Here is an 18,298-nt window from a genome sequence, read left to right as displayed (position 1 = left end):
CTCAAAAAAAAAAAAAAAAAAAAAAAAAGTAGTAATAGTTGCAGTACTAGAAGTAGTGATATTGATAGTAATAGCTAAAAGGTATGAGATACTATATGCCAGGCATTAATCTAAACACATTACTTATATTTACTCACTTAATCCTCACAACGGTTCGATGAAGAGGAGATGGAGAGAAGTTAAGTGACCTGCCCATAGAGTGATTTAAACCAGTATTTTAAATTTCTAGTTTGCAGGAAGTATGTGACTCTCCTAAAATAAAGATTGTGCATTTTTTCGAGGGAGCTAGCTTGTGTGTTTTATTAGGTTTTCAAAGAAATCTCTGACCCCCAAAAGGTAACTATCAAGCCATTCACCCAACAGCCAAGGAGATATAATTATAGCAAGCTATGTAAATATTTATAAATATTTATTAGAAATGTTTTGACGAGATTTGAGCCCAGACAGTCTAGCTCTGGATTCCATTAACCTTCCCTAATACCACCACTCTTAATTTTAGTATATGTTTTTCTTTTAGTAAAGAACTTTTATCAGAGGTTTCTAAAACTTGTATGTATGTATATGTACTCATTTCTAATTCAGTTTTAACTTTTTTGAGAGCAGGTATGTGTGCATATGGTTACATTAAGAGATGAAAGAAAGAAATAAAAGGCCAAGAACAGTTCCTTCTTAATTTTGAAGCAGTACCTAGTATAAAGAATCAATTTGAGTATGAATAGTGACTCTGCTGTGCACTGGGTATGTGTCCTCAAGCAAATTGCTTAATTTTTCTCCTTATCGCTAAAATGAGGATAATATATGTATGTATAATATATATACTTGTGTTTTATATTTATTTTTATATATATACTTGTGTTATATACACTGTGTGTATACACACACACACACACACACACTTATGTTACTGTGAAAATTGTGGCCATGTAAGTAAAAGGTGTATAGTATCATGTATTAGTTTTTCTTTCATTACTTCTAACCATTAGTTCTTGCTGTTCCCTAGGGTTTTATTCTCCATTTTTCTTTACTTTCATACTTATGCTGGGCCATATTCTCAATACTTGTGACTTCAGTGACTCTGTAATGTTTATCTTCAGTTGAGGTCTCCCTGATGAACTCTAGAGCCTCAAATTTTAGTACCAACCAGAAGTCTCTACCTGGAAGCCTGAGCTGTCAACATTTAGCATGTTAGAATTTACGACTCCCCTTATCCCTGCTATATATCAATTATTAAAATAAGAAACCTGGATGTTATGCTAGACCTTTTTGTTACCTTATTTGAATCCGTTCTTTCTATTTCACTGATAATGCTGCCTTAGTTCAGGCCCACATTATTTCTTATCTAAACTCTTAGTGATTTCTCTTCTTCTAGTACATACCTTTACTTCCTCCCCACCCCTAGCCTAAACAATATTTTAAAACAGGGATAAATCATAGATTATTCTAAACAATTAGAAGAGACAATATGGGTCATTGTCTTAAGAATTTATTGTCTGGGTTTACCAAAAGCTTTATATGATCAATTAGCGTTGGAGATGTTGGAGATGGGAGTTGTGACCATCCTTAATGTAACATGGCAGCAGGCAATCTTTCTGATTGTATCACTTCTTCACTTACCTAAAAGGTAAATTCCAGATTTCTTAGCATGACATACAAGGTCTTTGAACATCTATATCATGACCTTACTCGACTCATCTCTCCTTTCTCACAGGCTATCTATGTTCTAGCCTTGCCCAGAGTATGTGCAGTTGTCAGAATATGTTGTATTATCCCTGTTAATGCAAATACCTTCTGGAATGCCTCTTTCCTACCGTCCACCCCTGTCCTATTTTTGTTAGTTGAGTTCTTTTTCATTGTATTATCTCTGCTCAAAAGTAGCTCCATCTGGTATCTCACTATTTCTCTCCCCCACTCCCCTTTTAGCCCCCAAAGCTTCTCTCTCCTTGGAATATCTTGCACATACTTCTTTCATGACATTTTTCTTGTATTTTAATTATTATTTTTTTAACTAGGTCTTTTTACTAGGTTCTGTAATTCTCAACAGCATGGTGAGATTTTATTAATTTTGTTTCTTTAATGCTTAGCCCAGTGCCTGAGACAGTGTGAAGTTGGCTATGTAGATTTATTGAAAGCCTTCTAGATAGTCCTAGAAAACTGAGAGCTAAAATAGGCTTAGCCCAGATATTAACATTTGTTTTTTGAAGTATATTAAGATTTATTATGGGTATTACAATAACTATTTCTATAGATCGTGTTATTGTAAAGGAATTATTTTCTTAATTTTACTTTTTGGGATATTCATTGCTGAATATCAATATGTAATTGTATAGAATTCAAGAGCATTAATTACATATGTGATATAATGCAGCTATCACTGTTATTTTTAAAACGTTTTCAGTTTTATCATTGAAATGGAATTGGAGTTTATCAGATGCCCTTTTGGTGATAATTGAAATGATTGTGTGGGGTTTTTTCCATCATTTTATTAACATGATATATTACGTTGGTTTTCTTATGTTCAACCACTGTTGTATTCCTGAGATAAAGGATTATACCCCAATCTTGGTCATGGGGTATAATCCTTTTAATATGTTATTGGATTTCATATTCTAGTATTTCCATGAGGATTTTTATGTTTATATTTATAAGGGATATTGGTTGGTAATTTTTCTTTCTTGTGATGTGTTTATCTGGCTTTGGTGTAGGGTAATGCTTGCGTTGTAGAATGAGGTAAGAAGTGCTCCTTCCTTTTCTATTTTTTTAGAAGAGTTTTAGAAGGATTATTATTAATTTCTTCTTTAATAAACTGGCAGAAGTTACCACTGAAATCATCAGGTCCTGGACTTTACTTTGTTGGGAGGTTTTTTTTCTTTATTACTAATTAAATCTCTACTTGTATATATGTTTGTTAAGATCATCTGTTTCATTTTGAGTCAGTTTGATAATCTGTGTGTTTGCAGGAATTTGCCCATTTCATCCAGGTTGTCTAATATGTCAACATATGATTATTTGTAGTATGCTGTTTTCATCCTTTTTGTCTCTGTGAGGTTAGTAGTAATGGCCCCACTTTCATTTCTGATTTTAGTTCTTTTTCTTTTTATTTGTCAGTCTATCCCTACATCTAAACTCTTTTAAGGGTTTGTCAGTTTTGTTGATTAAAAAAAAACTTTTAGTTTTGTCGATTCTATTGTTTTTCTGTTCTCTGTTTTATTCATCTCCATTCATATATTTCTTACTTACTTCCTTCTGTTAGCTTTGGGTTCAGTTTCTTCTTTGTAGTTCTCCGGTTGTAGAGTTAGATTAATGATTTGAGATCTTCTTTCTTAATGTAAGCATTTACAGCTGTAAATTTCCTTCTGAGCACTGTCTTTGCTACATCCCATAAATCTTGGTATTATGTCTTAACTATTTAAAAATTTTTCTTGTTTAAGAGTATTATCTTAGTCAGTTTAGTGCTGCTGTAAAGGAATACCTGAGGCCACGTAATTTGTAAAGGAAAGAGGTTTATGTGGCTCACAGTTCTGCTAGCTACAAAGTGAAAGTCTCCAGGCTGCCTCCACTCGTTGTGGAAGGTGAAGGGGAGCCAACATATGCAGTGGTTACATGGCCAGATAGCAGAGAGGTGTCAGGCTCTTTTTACCAACCAGTTGTAGTGGGAGGGAACTCATAGAATGAGAACACATTCATTACCAAGAGAAAGGCACAATTCTATTCATGAGGGATCCACTTCTGTGGTCCAAATACCTCCCATTAGGCCCCATCTCCAACATTGAGGATCAAGTTTTACCATGAGGTTTAGGGGGTCAAACAGTCCAAACTATAGCAAGTGTGTTGTCTGATATCTTCTTTGAACCATTGGTTGTCTACAGTGAATTCTTTAATTTCCACACATTTGTGAATTTTCTGGTTTCCCTTCATTACTAATTTTTAGTTTCATTTCATTGTGGTCAGAAAAGATACTTCACATGATTTCAGTCTTTTAAAATTTATTAACATTGTTTTGTGGCCTAGTATATGGTCTATCCTGCGTAGACCTATGCTCAGGTGCAAAATAATGTGTTCTCTGCTATTTGGGGGTGGCCATATTCTATATATGTATGTTGGGTTCAGCTGGTTTATAGTGTTGTTCAAGTTTACTATTTCCTTATTGATCTGTCTTGATGTTCTGTTCATTATTGAGAGTGGTATATTGAAGTCTCCAACTATTGTACAGCTGCCCATTTCTCCCTTCTATTCTGTTAGTCTTTGTTTCATGTATTGGGGCCTGTGTTGTTTGGTGCATATGTGTATATAATTGTTATAGCTCCTTGATGACTTGATTTTTTTTTATTAACATACAATACCCGAGGCCAGGTGTGTTGGCTGACACCTGTAATCCCAGCACTTTGGGAGGCCAAGGCAGGTAGATCACCTGAGGTCAGGAGTTCGAGACCGGCCTGGCCAACATGGCAAAACCCCATCTCTACTAAAAAATACAAAAATTAGCCAGGTATGGTGGTGTGCGCCTGTAATCCCAGTTACTCAGGAGGCCAAGGCGGGAGAATCACTTGAACCTGGGAGGCAGAGGTTGAAGTGAGCTGAGATCCTACCACTGTACTCCAGCCTGGGTGACAGAGTGAGACTTTGTCTCAAAAAAAATTTTTTCTATACATATATATATATACACATATATTTTTATATATATACATATATTTATATTTATATTATATATACACATATTTATATTATATACATATATTTATATTTATATTATATATACATATATTTATATTTATATTATATATACATATATTTATATTTATATTATATATATACATATATTTATATTTATATTATATACATATATTTATATTTATATATATATTTGTATTATATAATATATATATGTATTACCTGAAGCCTTTTATTTTTTTTTCTGGCCACTGTTCTGGCTAGAGTCTCTAGTACAGTGCTTACTAGAAGAGGTAAAAGCAGACATTCTTGTTCTTGCTCCTGATTTTAGTGGCAAAGCATTCAGTCTTTCATCTTCAAGTGTGATGTTAGTCTTGGGTTTTTCATAGATGTAATGTTATCAGTTGAGGAAGTTCTCTTCCATTTCTAGCTTGTTGAAGCATTTTTATGAAAGGGTGTTGGATTTTGGCAAATGCTTTTTCTCTATTGATACGATTATGTGGTTTTTGTTTTTATTAAAATGGTGTTTTATATAAGTTGATTTTCGAATGTTAAACCTACCTTACATTTCTGAGATTAATCTCACTTGTTCATAGTGTGTAATCATTTTTATATGTTGCTATACAGTACTTTGTTAAGAGTTTTTGCATCTGTATTCATAAAGGATATTGATCAGTAGTTTGTTTTGTTTTGTTTCTGTTTTTCTTGTCATGTCTTTGGTTTTAGTATCGGGTAATACTGGCTTCATAGAATGACATTGAGAAGTATTCCCTCTGCTTCTGTTTTTTGAAAGAGTCTGTGAAGAATTGGTTTTAATATCAATTAATAGGAACTATTTAGATAAACAGTGTAGAACTGATGTGTGCCAAGGAGTACAGAGTATTTTAAAGACTTGGTGATGTTTAATAGCACAGTGTGTGTAGAGGAGATACAAGTAGTTTGAAATTGCTGGTATATAAAGTTGGGGTAGTGGGGATGGTAGTGGAGATGAGGCTAGGAAAGTAGAAGTGGGTTCATAAATGATTAGGTCAAGGTCAGCCTCCTAGTATAAAAATAATTTTGTTGTCATTGTTGTTCTTTTTCAATTAGATGAAAACCCCAGATTACAGAAATGGTACCTTGATCAGGTTGACAATATACAATTCTCCCCTCTTTTCCTCTCTCTTTACCTTACTGTATGAAAATTATTGATAGAAGGGAATTTTATTCAGTGAAATAAAGTGATTACCTAAGTTCACTTGGTCTATCTTCCTTAAAGTTTTATGTTGATGTCTTATTAAAGTGGTTTATTGATTATCTGGATGAAACTTGACTGATGAAATGCTAACATTTTCAATGGAGTATGACCTAGGGAGTGAATATATAAGTAATAATAAAGCTCTTGAGTTTGAATTATCAGGACCTCCTCATAAAGTATAAATGTTACAGCAAATGAGGTGGTAATTATCATCTGCTCAAAAATAATCTAGGAGTTTCTTTTGAATATCAGTTGTCATCTGTTTTTATGTTATTTTAATATTTCAGCAAAACTAAAATGTTATTACATGCATATTATTTAAAAAATTGAAGTAATACAGAATGGAGTAAATTAAAGTGAAATATTTTTTACCTTAATCCCTAAATTGCTTAATCCCACTCTTAACAGATACAAATTTCTTATATGCATGTATGAGCACATATATTATATGTAAATGTAATAACATGTATTATTTTGGAACATGTTCCCTTTTTACCAACAATACAGTAATAGGGCTTTTTATGTCTATGTGGACAGACCCTGCAAAGTTTCCCCTATTGTTAAGATATTAATATGGTACATTTGTTACAGTTAGTTAATTATTATAGTTTATTCAGATTTCCTTAGTTTTTGTCTAAGGTCTTTTGTTTGTGATCCCATTTGATATACCACATTACATTGACAAAGTGTAAGAAAGAATACCACATTGAGGATCTCTCATTACAATGTAATGAGATGTTAGTGGTCTCACCTTACTTACCTGCATGGCAGTTTCTTAGACTTTCCTTGGTTTCGATGATCTCAACAGTTTTGTGGAGTACTGGTCAGATGTTTTGTAGGATGCCTCACTATTGGAGTTTGTCCGTTTTTTTAATGATAAAACTGGGGTTACAGGTTTTTGGCAAGAAGACAACAGAGAGGTAAAGTGTCATTTTCATCACATCATATCAAGGACACATACTGTCAACGTGCTTTATGAGTGCTGTTAACTGACTTTCAACACCTGACTGATGTAGTGTTTAGTTTTCTTGACTGTAAAATTACTCTTCTCCCCACTCTTTCCATATTTTATTCCTTGGAAGGAAGTCACTATGCAGAGACTACACCTAAGGTGGGAATTACGCCCCTATACTTCTTTTCCTTAATGGTGGAGTAGCTACACAAGTTATTTCGGTTTATTTTGCATAAGAGACATGTCTCTTTTCCCCCATGTATTAATCTATTTAGTCATTTATTTCTATCTTTGTGGATTTGTGGATATTTATTTTATTGGCCAAATTGTCCCAGGTTTGGCCATTGGGAGTTCTGTCAGCTACCTCCTGTGCTTCTTGTTTGTTTGTTTGTTTTTTGTTTTGTTATTATTATGGTTATTATTTTTAAGAAAGAGCCTCGCTCTGCCTGTCAGGCTGGAGTGCAGTGGTTCGATCTCTGCTCACTGCAACCTCTGCCTCCCGGGCTCAAGCGATTCTCCTGCCTCAGCCTCCCGAGTAGCTGGGATTACAGGCGCCTGCCACCACCCCCAGCTAATTTTTGTATTTTTAGAAGAGACGGGGTTTCACCACGTTGGCCAGGCTTGGCTCGAACTCCTGACCTCAGGTGATCTGCCCACCTCGGCCTCCCAAAGTGCTCGGATTACAGGCGTGAGCCACCGCACTTGGTGGCTCCTGTGCTTCTTTAACATACTATCATGTGGGCTTTTTGTTTTATTTTAAAGCATGTTTTTGTTTTCCGGCACTATAAGATAATGGCATGCAGATGTGGTGTTTTTAATTTCTTGCTCTTCACAAATTTTATGCATGCACGAGCGTGTACACACACAGAATTGTTTTCATAGACGTAATCCCTAAAGTGTCATTGCTGAGTCTAGTTGGGAGTGCTCTATGTCTTCACTTCTGAATTAATAACCCATTGCCTGCCCAAAAGATTGCATGAGTTTGGACTTTCACAAGAATTGTTGTAGTTCATATTGGATGGTGATCTATTTCAATACTTAGTTTTCTCAGATTGAATTTTCTCTTCTAGTTTGATAGATGAAAAATTGTGGCTTATCGCTATCTTTATTACATTTGTTTAATTATGAGTGAGGCTGAGCATTTTTCTACAGTTTTGTTGGCCATTTTTATGACCATCTGTTAATGCGTATTTCCATATTTTCTTTCTTGTTTTTGTTTGTTTGTTTTGCAGGGGTTGGGGTGAGCAACGGCATGATTTTGATCACTGCAACCTCCACCTCCTGGGTTCAAGCAATTCTCCTGCCTCAGCCTCCAGGCTAGCTAAGATTACAGGTGTCTGCCACCAAATCCAGCTAATTTTTGTAGTTTCAGTAGAGGCAGGGTTTCATCATGTTGGCCAAGCTGGTCTCCAACTCCTGACCTCAGCCTCAGCCTCCCAAAGTGGTGGGATTACAGGCGTGAGCCACCGTACCCAGCCCATATTTCCATGTTTTCTGTTTGAATACTGGTTTTTTCTTATTGACTTCCAAATACTATTTGTACTTTAAGGAAAAACAAATCAGGCTTTTGTCATGTGTAGCAGAAGTTTATTTATTTGTTTGTTTGCCAAATTGTCATGGTTTTTTTTACTGGGTTTGTGTGAGTTTTTTTTCTTAAGGTAGTATAGATGTTTTACAATTCTGTGTAATCAAATTGGCATTATTTTTCTCCATGGCTTAGCTCTTTTGTCTTCCAAGATTTGCAGAAATACCCGTGTTTTCTTCTGGCACATTTATTACTTTTCTAAAAAAAAAAAAAAATACCCTTTGGTAATTTTGGTGTTTATTTTGTTTTAAGGTGTGAGATAGGGATGAAATTTGCCTTAATCGTTGTATTGCTAGGTGCCTACCCTTTCCCATTTCCTTCCCACAACCTCTCAAGCAAAAAAGGTATTCTCTTACCTAATCCACACACTCTTTACTATTAGTACTATATTCTCATCTCTAGCCAGCCTGGCATACCCATCAGAGAAAAGATAGCTATTTTGGAGATTTTTTTTTTTTTTTTTGAGATGGAGTCTCGCTCTGTCGCCCAGGCTGGAATGCAGTGGCACAATCTCGGCTCACTGCAAGCTCCGCCTCCCGGGTTCATGCCATTCTCCTGCCTCAGCCTCTCTGAGTAGCTGAGACTACAGGCGCCCATTTTGCCAGTTGGAATGCCCAACCCAATTCTGATGAGAATCCTGGGTTGCTGTATGCTGCATTTGATGTCTTATTGCTGGGACCTCTAATATGTTGCATTGCATTCTATCAGATTTTTAAAATTATATCATGATTCTATTTAAAATGTAGCCTCAAGTCATTTTATTTCCTTGACCTCAGAAGTTATCTGGAGATAACACATGATACTAATGTGTTTTCCAAAGGTAGGATGGAGTTATCTCAGCTGTTGTTGAGTTGTTGTTACATGTGATCAAAATTTTATCACTTAAATTTCTTACTCAGTGTGTGGTTTTAATGTGGAGTTCATAGAAGATTGGTTATCAGTGATTAGAGAATAGTTTATTAATAAAATTAATAACTGGGAAAGCTGAGTCATAGAGAGAAATACTCCCTAAATTATACATTATGTAATTTTTTTTGGAGGTTTCTAAGTAAGATCCACTTGTATAATAGCAGATTCCTTTCAAAGGACTTCTGGCATTCACTGTTTTGCCAGTTTTTTGGAAACCTAGTATCAGTTATTTGAGGTTAGTAGGTTCAGTGTTTTCAGCTCCTGCCTCCCAAATGATACTGTGTGTTCTATTTAGGTTTTTTAAAATTTTATTTTATTTTTTTATTTGTTTTTGTTTTGTTTTGTTTTTTTGAGACAGTCTTGCTCTGTCACCTAGACTGGAGTGCAGTGGTGCAATCTTGACTACTGCAACCTCCGCCTCCTGGGTTGAAGCGATTCTCATGCCTCAGCCTCCTGAGTAGCTGGGACTACAGGTGCATGCCACCATGCCTGGCTAACTTTTGTATTTTGGGTAGAGACAGGGTTTTGCCATGTTGCCTAGGCTGGTGTTAAACTTCCGGGCTCAAGCGATCCACCCACCTCGGCCTCCCAAAGTGCTGGGACTGCTGGCATGAGCCACTGTGCCCAGCCTGTTTAGTTTTTAAAGTTTACAATTTGTGAGTATTCTAGCGTTGTGTCTGATAATCCAAAGGAGACAGATTACATTAAGGAAATAGCAAACCTGAGATGTTTCAGAAAATTATGAGCGCTAGAAATGCTGAATCCTGGTCTTCTCAAAATATCAGCATCTTCAGCCTTCTTAATTATGTTGTGCAGGAAGCTTCAAACAAAACTGAACTTTGGAACTGCAAAAATACTACTGTTTTCCCTACATATGGTGTTTCCTAGAGATGGGCACTGTCCCCTTGGGGGTTATTCCCTGTGGCTATTTATTTTACATTAGAACATTTGTAAATTTAACAAGAGCATTTATTGGTGCCTTCATATTTCTCATAGTGTAGCAAATTAGATTGTTCAGCCTATAGCAGACATGGTTTCATTAACCTTCCTTTGATGTATTCTGCTGTGTTAATGTTATGAATAAAATATGTGGCCAGTAAAGGGATATCACTACTTCCAATGCAGGGTTGCATCTCAGTGTTGATTCTTTTTGAGTTCTGTTCAGTTACACTTCTTTAATTTCCAGATGTATTACTGTCAAGTTTGATCTGGAGTTTCTCTGTTCTCTCATTCTCAATAGTACATTGATACTTTGATTTTAGTCATAGGGCCTTTGTTAAATTTCATATTGTGGGTTTGGTCTATCATTCCAGCCCAAGTTCTTTAAATTTGTATTCAATGTTTCATTGTAAGCCATTCTTCTAGGTCTGTGTCAATCTTAGGTGGCTGTGTTGAAATCAGAGGTTATAAATTGACAGCCAAATCTATCCCATGATGTGTTTTATTTGACAAGCACATTCTGTTTTTTTTTTTTTTTAAACTAGAATGCTTGTAGTTAGTTAAGTTTTGTACTGCGTGATTTACCAACTATTGCCCCTTATTGCATTACACAATTTGGCTTCACACTTCTACATTTGTTGCTTAGCTGTTGATGGCATTTGCAACCTGTAATAAATGAAATCATTTATAAAAATATTGAGAGAAGGGAAGGACAGAGTTTATAGTCTTATAACTAGAAATCTCTGTTGAACTTGGCATTCATATTTTAATCTTACGTATAGTTTAAATATACAAAAATAAATGTGTGTGTGTGTGTAGGAGACAGAATCTCACTGTGTCTTCCAGGCTGGGTTGCAGTGGTGCCATCACGGCTCACTAGCCTTGACTTTTGGGGCTCAAGTGATCCTCCCACCTTAGCCTCCCGAGTCGCTGTGACCACAGGCGTTCACTGCCAGGCCTGGCTAATTATTATTATTTTTTTTTTATTTTTTTTATTTTTTTTATTTTTTATTTTTTTTTTGAGACAGAGTTTTGCTCTTCTTGCCCAGACTGGAGTGCAATGGCACGATCTTGGCTCACAGCACCCTCTGCCTCCTGGTTCAAGCCATTCTCCTGCCTCAGCGTCCAGAGTAGCTGGGATTACAGGCATGCGCCACCACGCCTGGCTAATTTTGTATTTTTAGTAGAGACGAGATTTCTCCATGTTGGTCAGGCTGGTCTCGAACTCCAGACCTAAGGTGATCCGCCTGCCTCGGCCTCCCAAAGTACTGGGATTACAGGTGTGAGCCACCATGCCTGGCCAATTTTTTTGTTTCTTTTTTTTTTTTGTAGAAATGGTGCCTCCCTGTGTTGCCCAGGCTGGTCTTGAACTCCTGGACTCAAGTGATCCTTCTGCCTTGGCCTCCTAAAGTGCTGGGATTATAGGCATGAGCCACCACGCCTGGTTCAGCCTTTATATTCTTAACTGTTAGTATGATTGTTTAGCAAATGAAGTAAATTGGAATGTAGTGGTATACACATCTCCAGGTTGTTCATAAGTGTATAATGATTAATTTTGTAAAATGGATCATTAAAATCAAGAAACTTTGTGATTGAGTAATAGTTAAAAAAATGGTTTTGACATCTGTGTTAATGACCTTTCTAATACCTGAGACTCACCATTCTTTGAATTCTATTTAATACAGCAATCCTTTTCACACCAATTGAGCATTCTGTTTATTTGTTCTCTTTATTAGACCTCATTTACAGTGGGAATTGATTGTTTCTGAATATTGATCTCTGCATTTTTTTTCTTTTAGCCTTCAGCATTACTCTTGTTACCCCTAGTTTTGCATATCATCTTATCTCTTACTTTACAAGAAATAGGATCATCACACATAACTCATTCAGTTTACATTTCTTTCCTTTTCCCTAATACCTAATCACTTATTAGATTTAAAGAAAAAAAGATGCTATTTTTTAAGGATGAAAATAGCTAAAACTCGACTCTTTATTATGTATTAGATAATGTATTTAAAGAATTTCACATTGATGATTTCTTATAATATCATGACAGTTCTTTAAAATGGATACTGTCGTTAGCTCTATATTGCAGATGAGGAAATTGATGCTTAGAGAGGTTAAATAACTTGTTCATAGTCACATAACACCTAGTAACAGAATTGGGACTTCTATATAGTTTTATGTGACTCATGCTAATCTTATTTCTTAATTCTATGCTATATAGTTTGTCTTTGTCCTTGTTTCTTCCTTCTCCTGATTTTCTAGAATCCTGCTTCTTATCCTATTTCCCTCTTTTTTGATATGGATCTCGCTCTATCTCCCAGGCTGGAGTGCAGTGGTGCGATCTCAGCTCACTGCAACCTCCGCCTCCTGGGTTCAAGCAATTCTCCTGCCTCAGCCTCCCAAGTAGCTAGGACTACAGGCACCTGCCACCATGCCCAGCTAATTTTTTGTATTTTTAGTAGAGACGGGGTTTCACTGTGTTAGCCAGGATGGTCTCGACCTCCTGACCTCATGATCTGCCCGCCTCTGCCTCCCAAAGTGCTGGGATTACAGGTGTGAGCCACCAAGCCCAGCCTTTCCTCCTTTTTTATAACTTTATTCTACCTATGTCTACTTAGCTTACAAATAAATTTGGGTCTCTTTTAGCCAGTAAAAAGTGCAAACAAAAGCCCAGCAACAGTGTTTCTTTGACTTTTGTTCCCCTTGAGTTACCAACTCCCAGTTCTCTCCTTACTTTCATCACCAGAGACTTTGTGAGAATAAACTGAATTAACTACCTCCTATTCCTCACCTGCCACCTGCTCACTTGTGAACCCAATAAAGCTTGATTGCTACTGGCACCATGGTCTGAAACCTCTTTTTCCAAGAGCATCACTGAACCAAGATTTAGTCCTCATCTCGTCTGCTATTGAAATGCTTCACAGTTTCACCTCTCACCCTTATAGAAATTTCCGCTTTGGATCGTCGATGCTAATCTTTCCTTGCTTTCTTGTGCCTCTTAGTTTTTTTCTTCATGTTTGCTAAGTCCCCTATGTTATCTGCTTGTTAAATTTAGTGTTTTTCGGGATTCCATACTCAGTCCTTTCCTTACTCTCCAACTCTGCGTGGTCTTCTTAGGTGAACAAGTCTGTTCTCATGGCTTCAGCTATTGCCTGAATCTCAAGCTGTACTCCACTCTTGCTTCCTGAGTTTTGCCTTGACCTCTGTTTGCAACCACCTATGTAATATAGCTACTCAAGGTGTTCTGAGATTCATTAAGTAAAAGTTCAAATAATTTTTCCTTCAAACCTTTCTACTGTTTTTGCTTTCTATGTCTCATCACCTACTTGGTTGCCCAAGCTTAAAGACAGTTAAATTAATCTCAATCTCTTTGTTTCTTGGATTCTCTGTTAGTCTCATGTTCAACTAGCCAGTATACCTACCCTACCTTCCCCCTGCTTTAAAAAAAATCCCTGTTGCCTTATGCCCTGATCCAGCCTTTGGATTCTTGTAGAAGATTTACAGCTGCTTACCGTGCATTCATCCTCACCTTCCCAAGTCTCCTCCTCTCCATACCCATTTTCCATAATACTGTTTGAGTTAAAACAGACGTGTCAGTTCGTAATCTAATTTTTTTCTTCAAGCTTTATTGATACAATTGAAAAATAAAAATGTATATATTTACAGTGTACATGATGTTTATATGTGTATACATTGTGAAATATGTAATACTAAGTTTTAAAGAATGCCTGTTGCCCCTACACTTAATTTAGTCAGTAAATATTTACTGAGTACCTACTGTGTGCTAGGCACTATTCTACATGGAGATAGAGCAGTGAATAAAACAGACAAAAGCCTTTGCCACCATGGAGCCTTGTCTAGTCAGAGGAAGCAGATAAAATAAAATAAACTATGTGGTTAGAAAATGGTAAGTTTCATTTTTAAAGTGGGGAAGGCAGATGGGGAATGTGGAGGTGGAGGAATGGGTTGTAATTTTAAATGGAATGATTAAGGAAAGCCATGCTAAGAAGGTAACACTTTAACCAAAGATTTTGAAGGAGTTGAGACAAATGAGCTTTGAGCATGTCTGGGGGTAGAACATTCTAGGTTAAAGGACTAGAAGCCCTGAAGTACAGAATCCCTGAATGTGAAAACGTACCATATGTGTTCAAGAAATAGCAGGGAACTAGCTTGGCTAGAGAAAAGTAAGCAGTGAGGACAGCAGTGGAGTAGAAGAATAGAGGACAGATATAATGAGATGGGTGCGTAGTACCTTATAGACCAATGAGGTGGAGTAGAAGAGATACAGTCTAACTTGACTTGATTTTAGTTGATAGTAGACTGGAAAGGAATAAGGGTAGAAGCAGACCATTCAGGAAGATATTACAATAATCCACGTGAAAGGTGATAGTGGCTTAGATGAGGGTTCTAGCCATGAAGATGATGAGTGGTTGGATCCAGATAAATTTTAAAGGTGGAACCGTTCATATTTCCTGGCATTTGGATATGAGGGTGTATGTGTGGGTATAGGGGTGTGTGTGTGTGTGTGTGTGTGTGTGTGTGTAAGTATAAGAGAGAAGGGGCTGGGAGTTGATTAAGGATGATTCTAAGGTTTTTAGCCTGAGCAATACCAGATACACAGTTGGATATACTAGTGTGGAGTTAAGGGCAGAGGTCTAGTATATTTGTATGTATTTACATATAATCAGTGTATGGTAGTGTTGAGCCATTAGACTGGATGAGATTATCAAGGGGGAGTGAGTTTAAAGAACAGAAGAGATCTGAGGACTAAGTCCAGGGATCTTCCAATTTTTAAGAGATCAAGGAGAATAGGAGGAAGCAGAAATGGAGAAAAGAAGAGTTGTCTGTAGGGTAGGATGAAAACCAAAAAAGTATAGTGTCCTATGAAGTGAAGAAGGTGCTTCAATGAAAGGAACATGATTGACTTTTCCAAATGGTAGTGCTAAGTCAAATAGATGAGAAGAGTAAGATGATGACTGAAAATTGGCTTTGGATTCAGCAACAAGGAGATTGTTGATCTGGAATAATTTTGGCATAGTGGTAGTGAAATTCTGTTGGAGTAAGTTTTAGAATAGGAGAGAGGAATTGGAGAAAGTCAGCTTAAGGAGAGGAGGCAGAAATATGGTGGTGATTAGTGTGGGTAGAGGTAGTTTTTTTTTTTTTTTTTTAAGATGGGAGAAATAATAGCAAGTTTATGCGCTGATTGTAATGTTTCCACACGGAATAATTAACGCAGAAAGACAAAAAAATTTCTGGAGCAATGACCTTGAGAACAGGACCATTTTTGTTTTTGTTTTAACATGTAGTGATGTTTGCCTTAGGAAGGAGCTGGGTTAGCTTATCTCTAGTTATAGAAGTAAAGTAAGAGTATATGGAGATAGATGCTGGTAGGTTACTGCTTGTAGTGATGCAAGCAGGGTCATCTGTTGAGGCTGAGGACAAAGAAGGAGTGTTAGAGGTTGAAGAGGAGGAAAGAAGAAATTAAGTGGTCTGGAAAAGTGAATGGACCAGGAAAGTGTATAATTATTGCTGGACAAATTGATTTTGAGCCAAGGTGTGGCTCTGTCACCCAGACTGGAGTGCATGGCATGATCTTGGCTTATTGCAACCTTTGCCTCCCAGGCTCAAGCCATTCTCCCACCTCCTTCTCCCAAGTAACTGGGACTACAGGTGTTCACCACCACACCTGGCTAATTTTTGTATTTTTTGTAGAGATGGGGTTTTGCCATGTTGCCCAGGCTGGTCTCAAACTCGTGAACTCAAGCAATCTGCCTGCCTCAGCCTCCCAAAATGCTGGGATTACAAGTGTAAGCCACCACGCCTGGCCAACAAATTAAATTTTGATGATGACTTTTAACATGAGACCAATCAGCATAATTAGAGGTTTCTTTGCAACCATGTTGAGCTCTTTGGTCGTAGACATGGACTGGGCAGAAAGCTGAACTCAACCAGGGTTGTGGAAAAACCACAAGCTTTTTCTTAGATATTTTTGGCTTTGTGGGCTATCTAGTCTCTGTCACAACTACTCATTTCTGTCACTGTAGTCCAAAAGCAGCCATAGACAATACTTAACTGAATAGGCATAGCTCTGTTCCATTAAAAGTTTATTTTTAAAAACAGGCAGCAGACTATTCCTATTGTTTGTTGACTCTTGTGTTAGAGAGAGAGGATAATGATGGACTGTGGAATTTAAGCAGGCTAAGGAGGGAAGAGAGGAGAACATAAGTGCGTGAAGTATAGAGAGAAGGTAGTAGGGTCAATGGAATGATGTTTCACTATTTCCTAATCTCTGCTATACTCTTACATGACCTTATGTTTTGAATATAGTTTTCTCTGTCTGCGTGAAATGCTCCTTTTATACACAGTTTAGATGTCATCTCTTTATACTTTTACTCTTATTTCCTCTGCTGTGGCCATTGATAATATGGAAAATGCTCAGTAAATGCTGAAAATTGAAATTCTCTGCTTCAGTTTCATAGGTAAGATTATTTCAAATTGGGAGATTGTGAGTTTGTTTATCCACAGTATTTTCCACTCAGTAGCCAAGTCTATGCTTGAACATGGTGATTCTCAACTTTGTTTTCTGCTTCAGTTTACCTGATACTGGCCACATAAACAAGGTAAGGGCAGTGCCCTGCTCTTCCTTCCTATTTGGTGCTTAAGTTAGAATGCCTTTCTTTTTCTCCACTGGTGTTGGGTTGGTGTCTTTATGCTGCTGAGCATGGATATTTAAACATATGACCTGTAATAAGCTTGTGAGTATGGTAACACGTTGCCTTATAGGTTATTTTTAAAATTTCAGTTAATTACAGAAGACAAGTGGTTGTTCTATCAGTTATATACTATCAGGTAACTATAAGATCTTTTTGTGTGTGTGGAGGTTAGAGACATTTTGGACTGTTTAGTCTGACTTTTCATATTGTAGTTGAAGAGACTGAAGCCTAGAGATGCAAGTGACTTGCACACACCAACTAGCGGAGCTAGGGCTAGAAATCCATGTTTCTTAGTTTCAGATTCAGTACTCCCCCTGCCACCATGATACTTATCTTAATAGGATATGAGGACATTGATTATCAGCCTAGAAAATATTAAATTTTATGACAGGTGATATCCTCTAAAATCATGGTAACCAAAATAATCGTTTAAATGTAATTGGGAATCTTAACAATATTGAAATGACTATTTTTTCCCCATTGAATTATTAGTAAAAAGGTGTGGTTGACTTGTTTTTATTATTATGGTTATATTCTGAAGTAATTTTATATAATTAAAATTGACACATTAATCTTTAAAAATCCGAATAAGTAAATATCTAGAGAATTTACTCTAATTTGAATATTTAAAGACCAGTTTCTAATCTGTTTTGTTTTTGTTTTTTGTTTTTTTAATAAACTCTTTCAGAAAGATGAGGTCTATCTTAATCTGGTGCTGGACTATGTTCCGGAAACAGTATACAGAGTTGCCAGACACTATAGTCGAGCCAAACAGACGCTCCCTGTGATTTATGTCAAGGTATGTAAAAACAGAACAATTTTCCATTTTAGAAAACGTTTTTTATGAACCAAGGAGAGCCTCTCGTATGTTTTAACTATATTATTGTATTTAATACTCAGGGAGAAAAACTGTAAAGTAGGTATTGTTGGAACTTTGTTAAATCCTCCTACAGTTTTAAAACGTGAAGTGTGCACCTTTTGAAGTTTTATAACTCAGATAGTAAAGATATTCTGGTAAATTACAGTGAATATTTTTCACAGACATTTATAGATTTTATTTCTGCTAGCCATAGTACATTTTAATTTAACTGCTGATATCTTTATTGTGCCACAAACCAAAATAGGAGCATATCATATAAAATTGTAAAATATAGTTATAAATATGTTCAAATTCATTTGTTCATAGATGCCATTTATATATTTGTTGTCATCTGTAGCTGCAGCTTAAACTGTTGGTGATTTTAAATATGCACTGGGTGTTGTTTATTTTTTGATGTCTAATGTCAATG

General features: G+C 36.4%; 1 protein-coding gene across 4 annotated transcripts in view; it reads left to right on the top strand.

Annotated features, from left to right (window-relative positions):
* The window catches only part of GSK3B (glycogen synthase kinase 3 beta), a 251,570-nt gene that overhangs the window by 131,794 nt on the left and 101,478 nt on the right, over positions 1–18,298 (top strand). For all 4 annotated transcript variants that reach the window (XM_055260260.2, XM_055260261.2, XM_063630117.1 and 1 more), the window contains exon 4: positions 17,698–17,808. In XM_055260260.2, coding sequence (XP_055116235.2) covers positions 17,698–17,808 — 111 coding nt within the window. The remainder of the gene's footprint in view (positions 1–17,697; positions 17,809–18,298) is intronic.

The sequence above is a fragment of the Symphalangus syndactylus genome, chromosome 21 (genome assembly GCF_028878055.3).
Source record: "Symphalangus syndactylus isolate Jambi chromosome 21, NHGRI_mSymSyn1-v2.1_pri, whole genome shotgun sequence".
In the NCBI taxonomy this organism is placed as follows: Eukaryota; Metazoa; Chordata; class Mammalia; order Primates; family Hylobatidae; genus Symphalangus; species Symphalangus syndactylus.
This window is presented reverse-complemented; position numbering and strand designations above follow the sequence as displayed.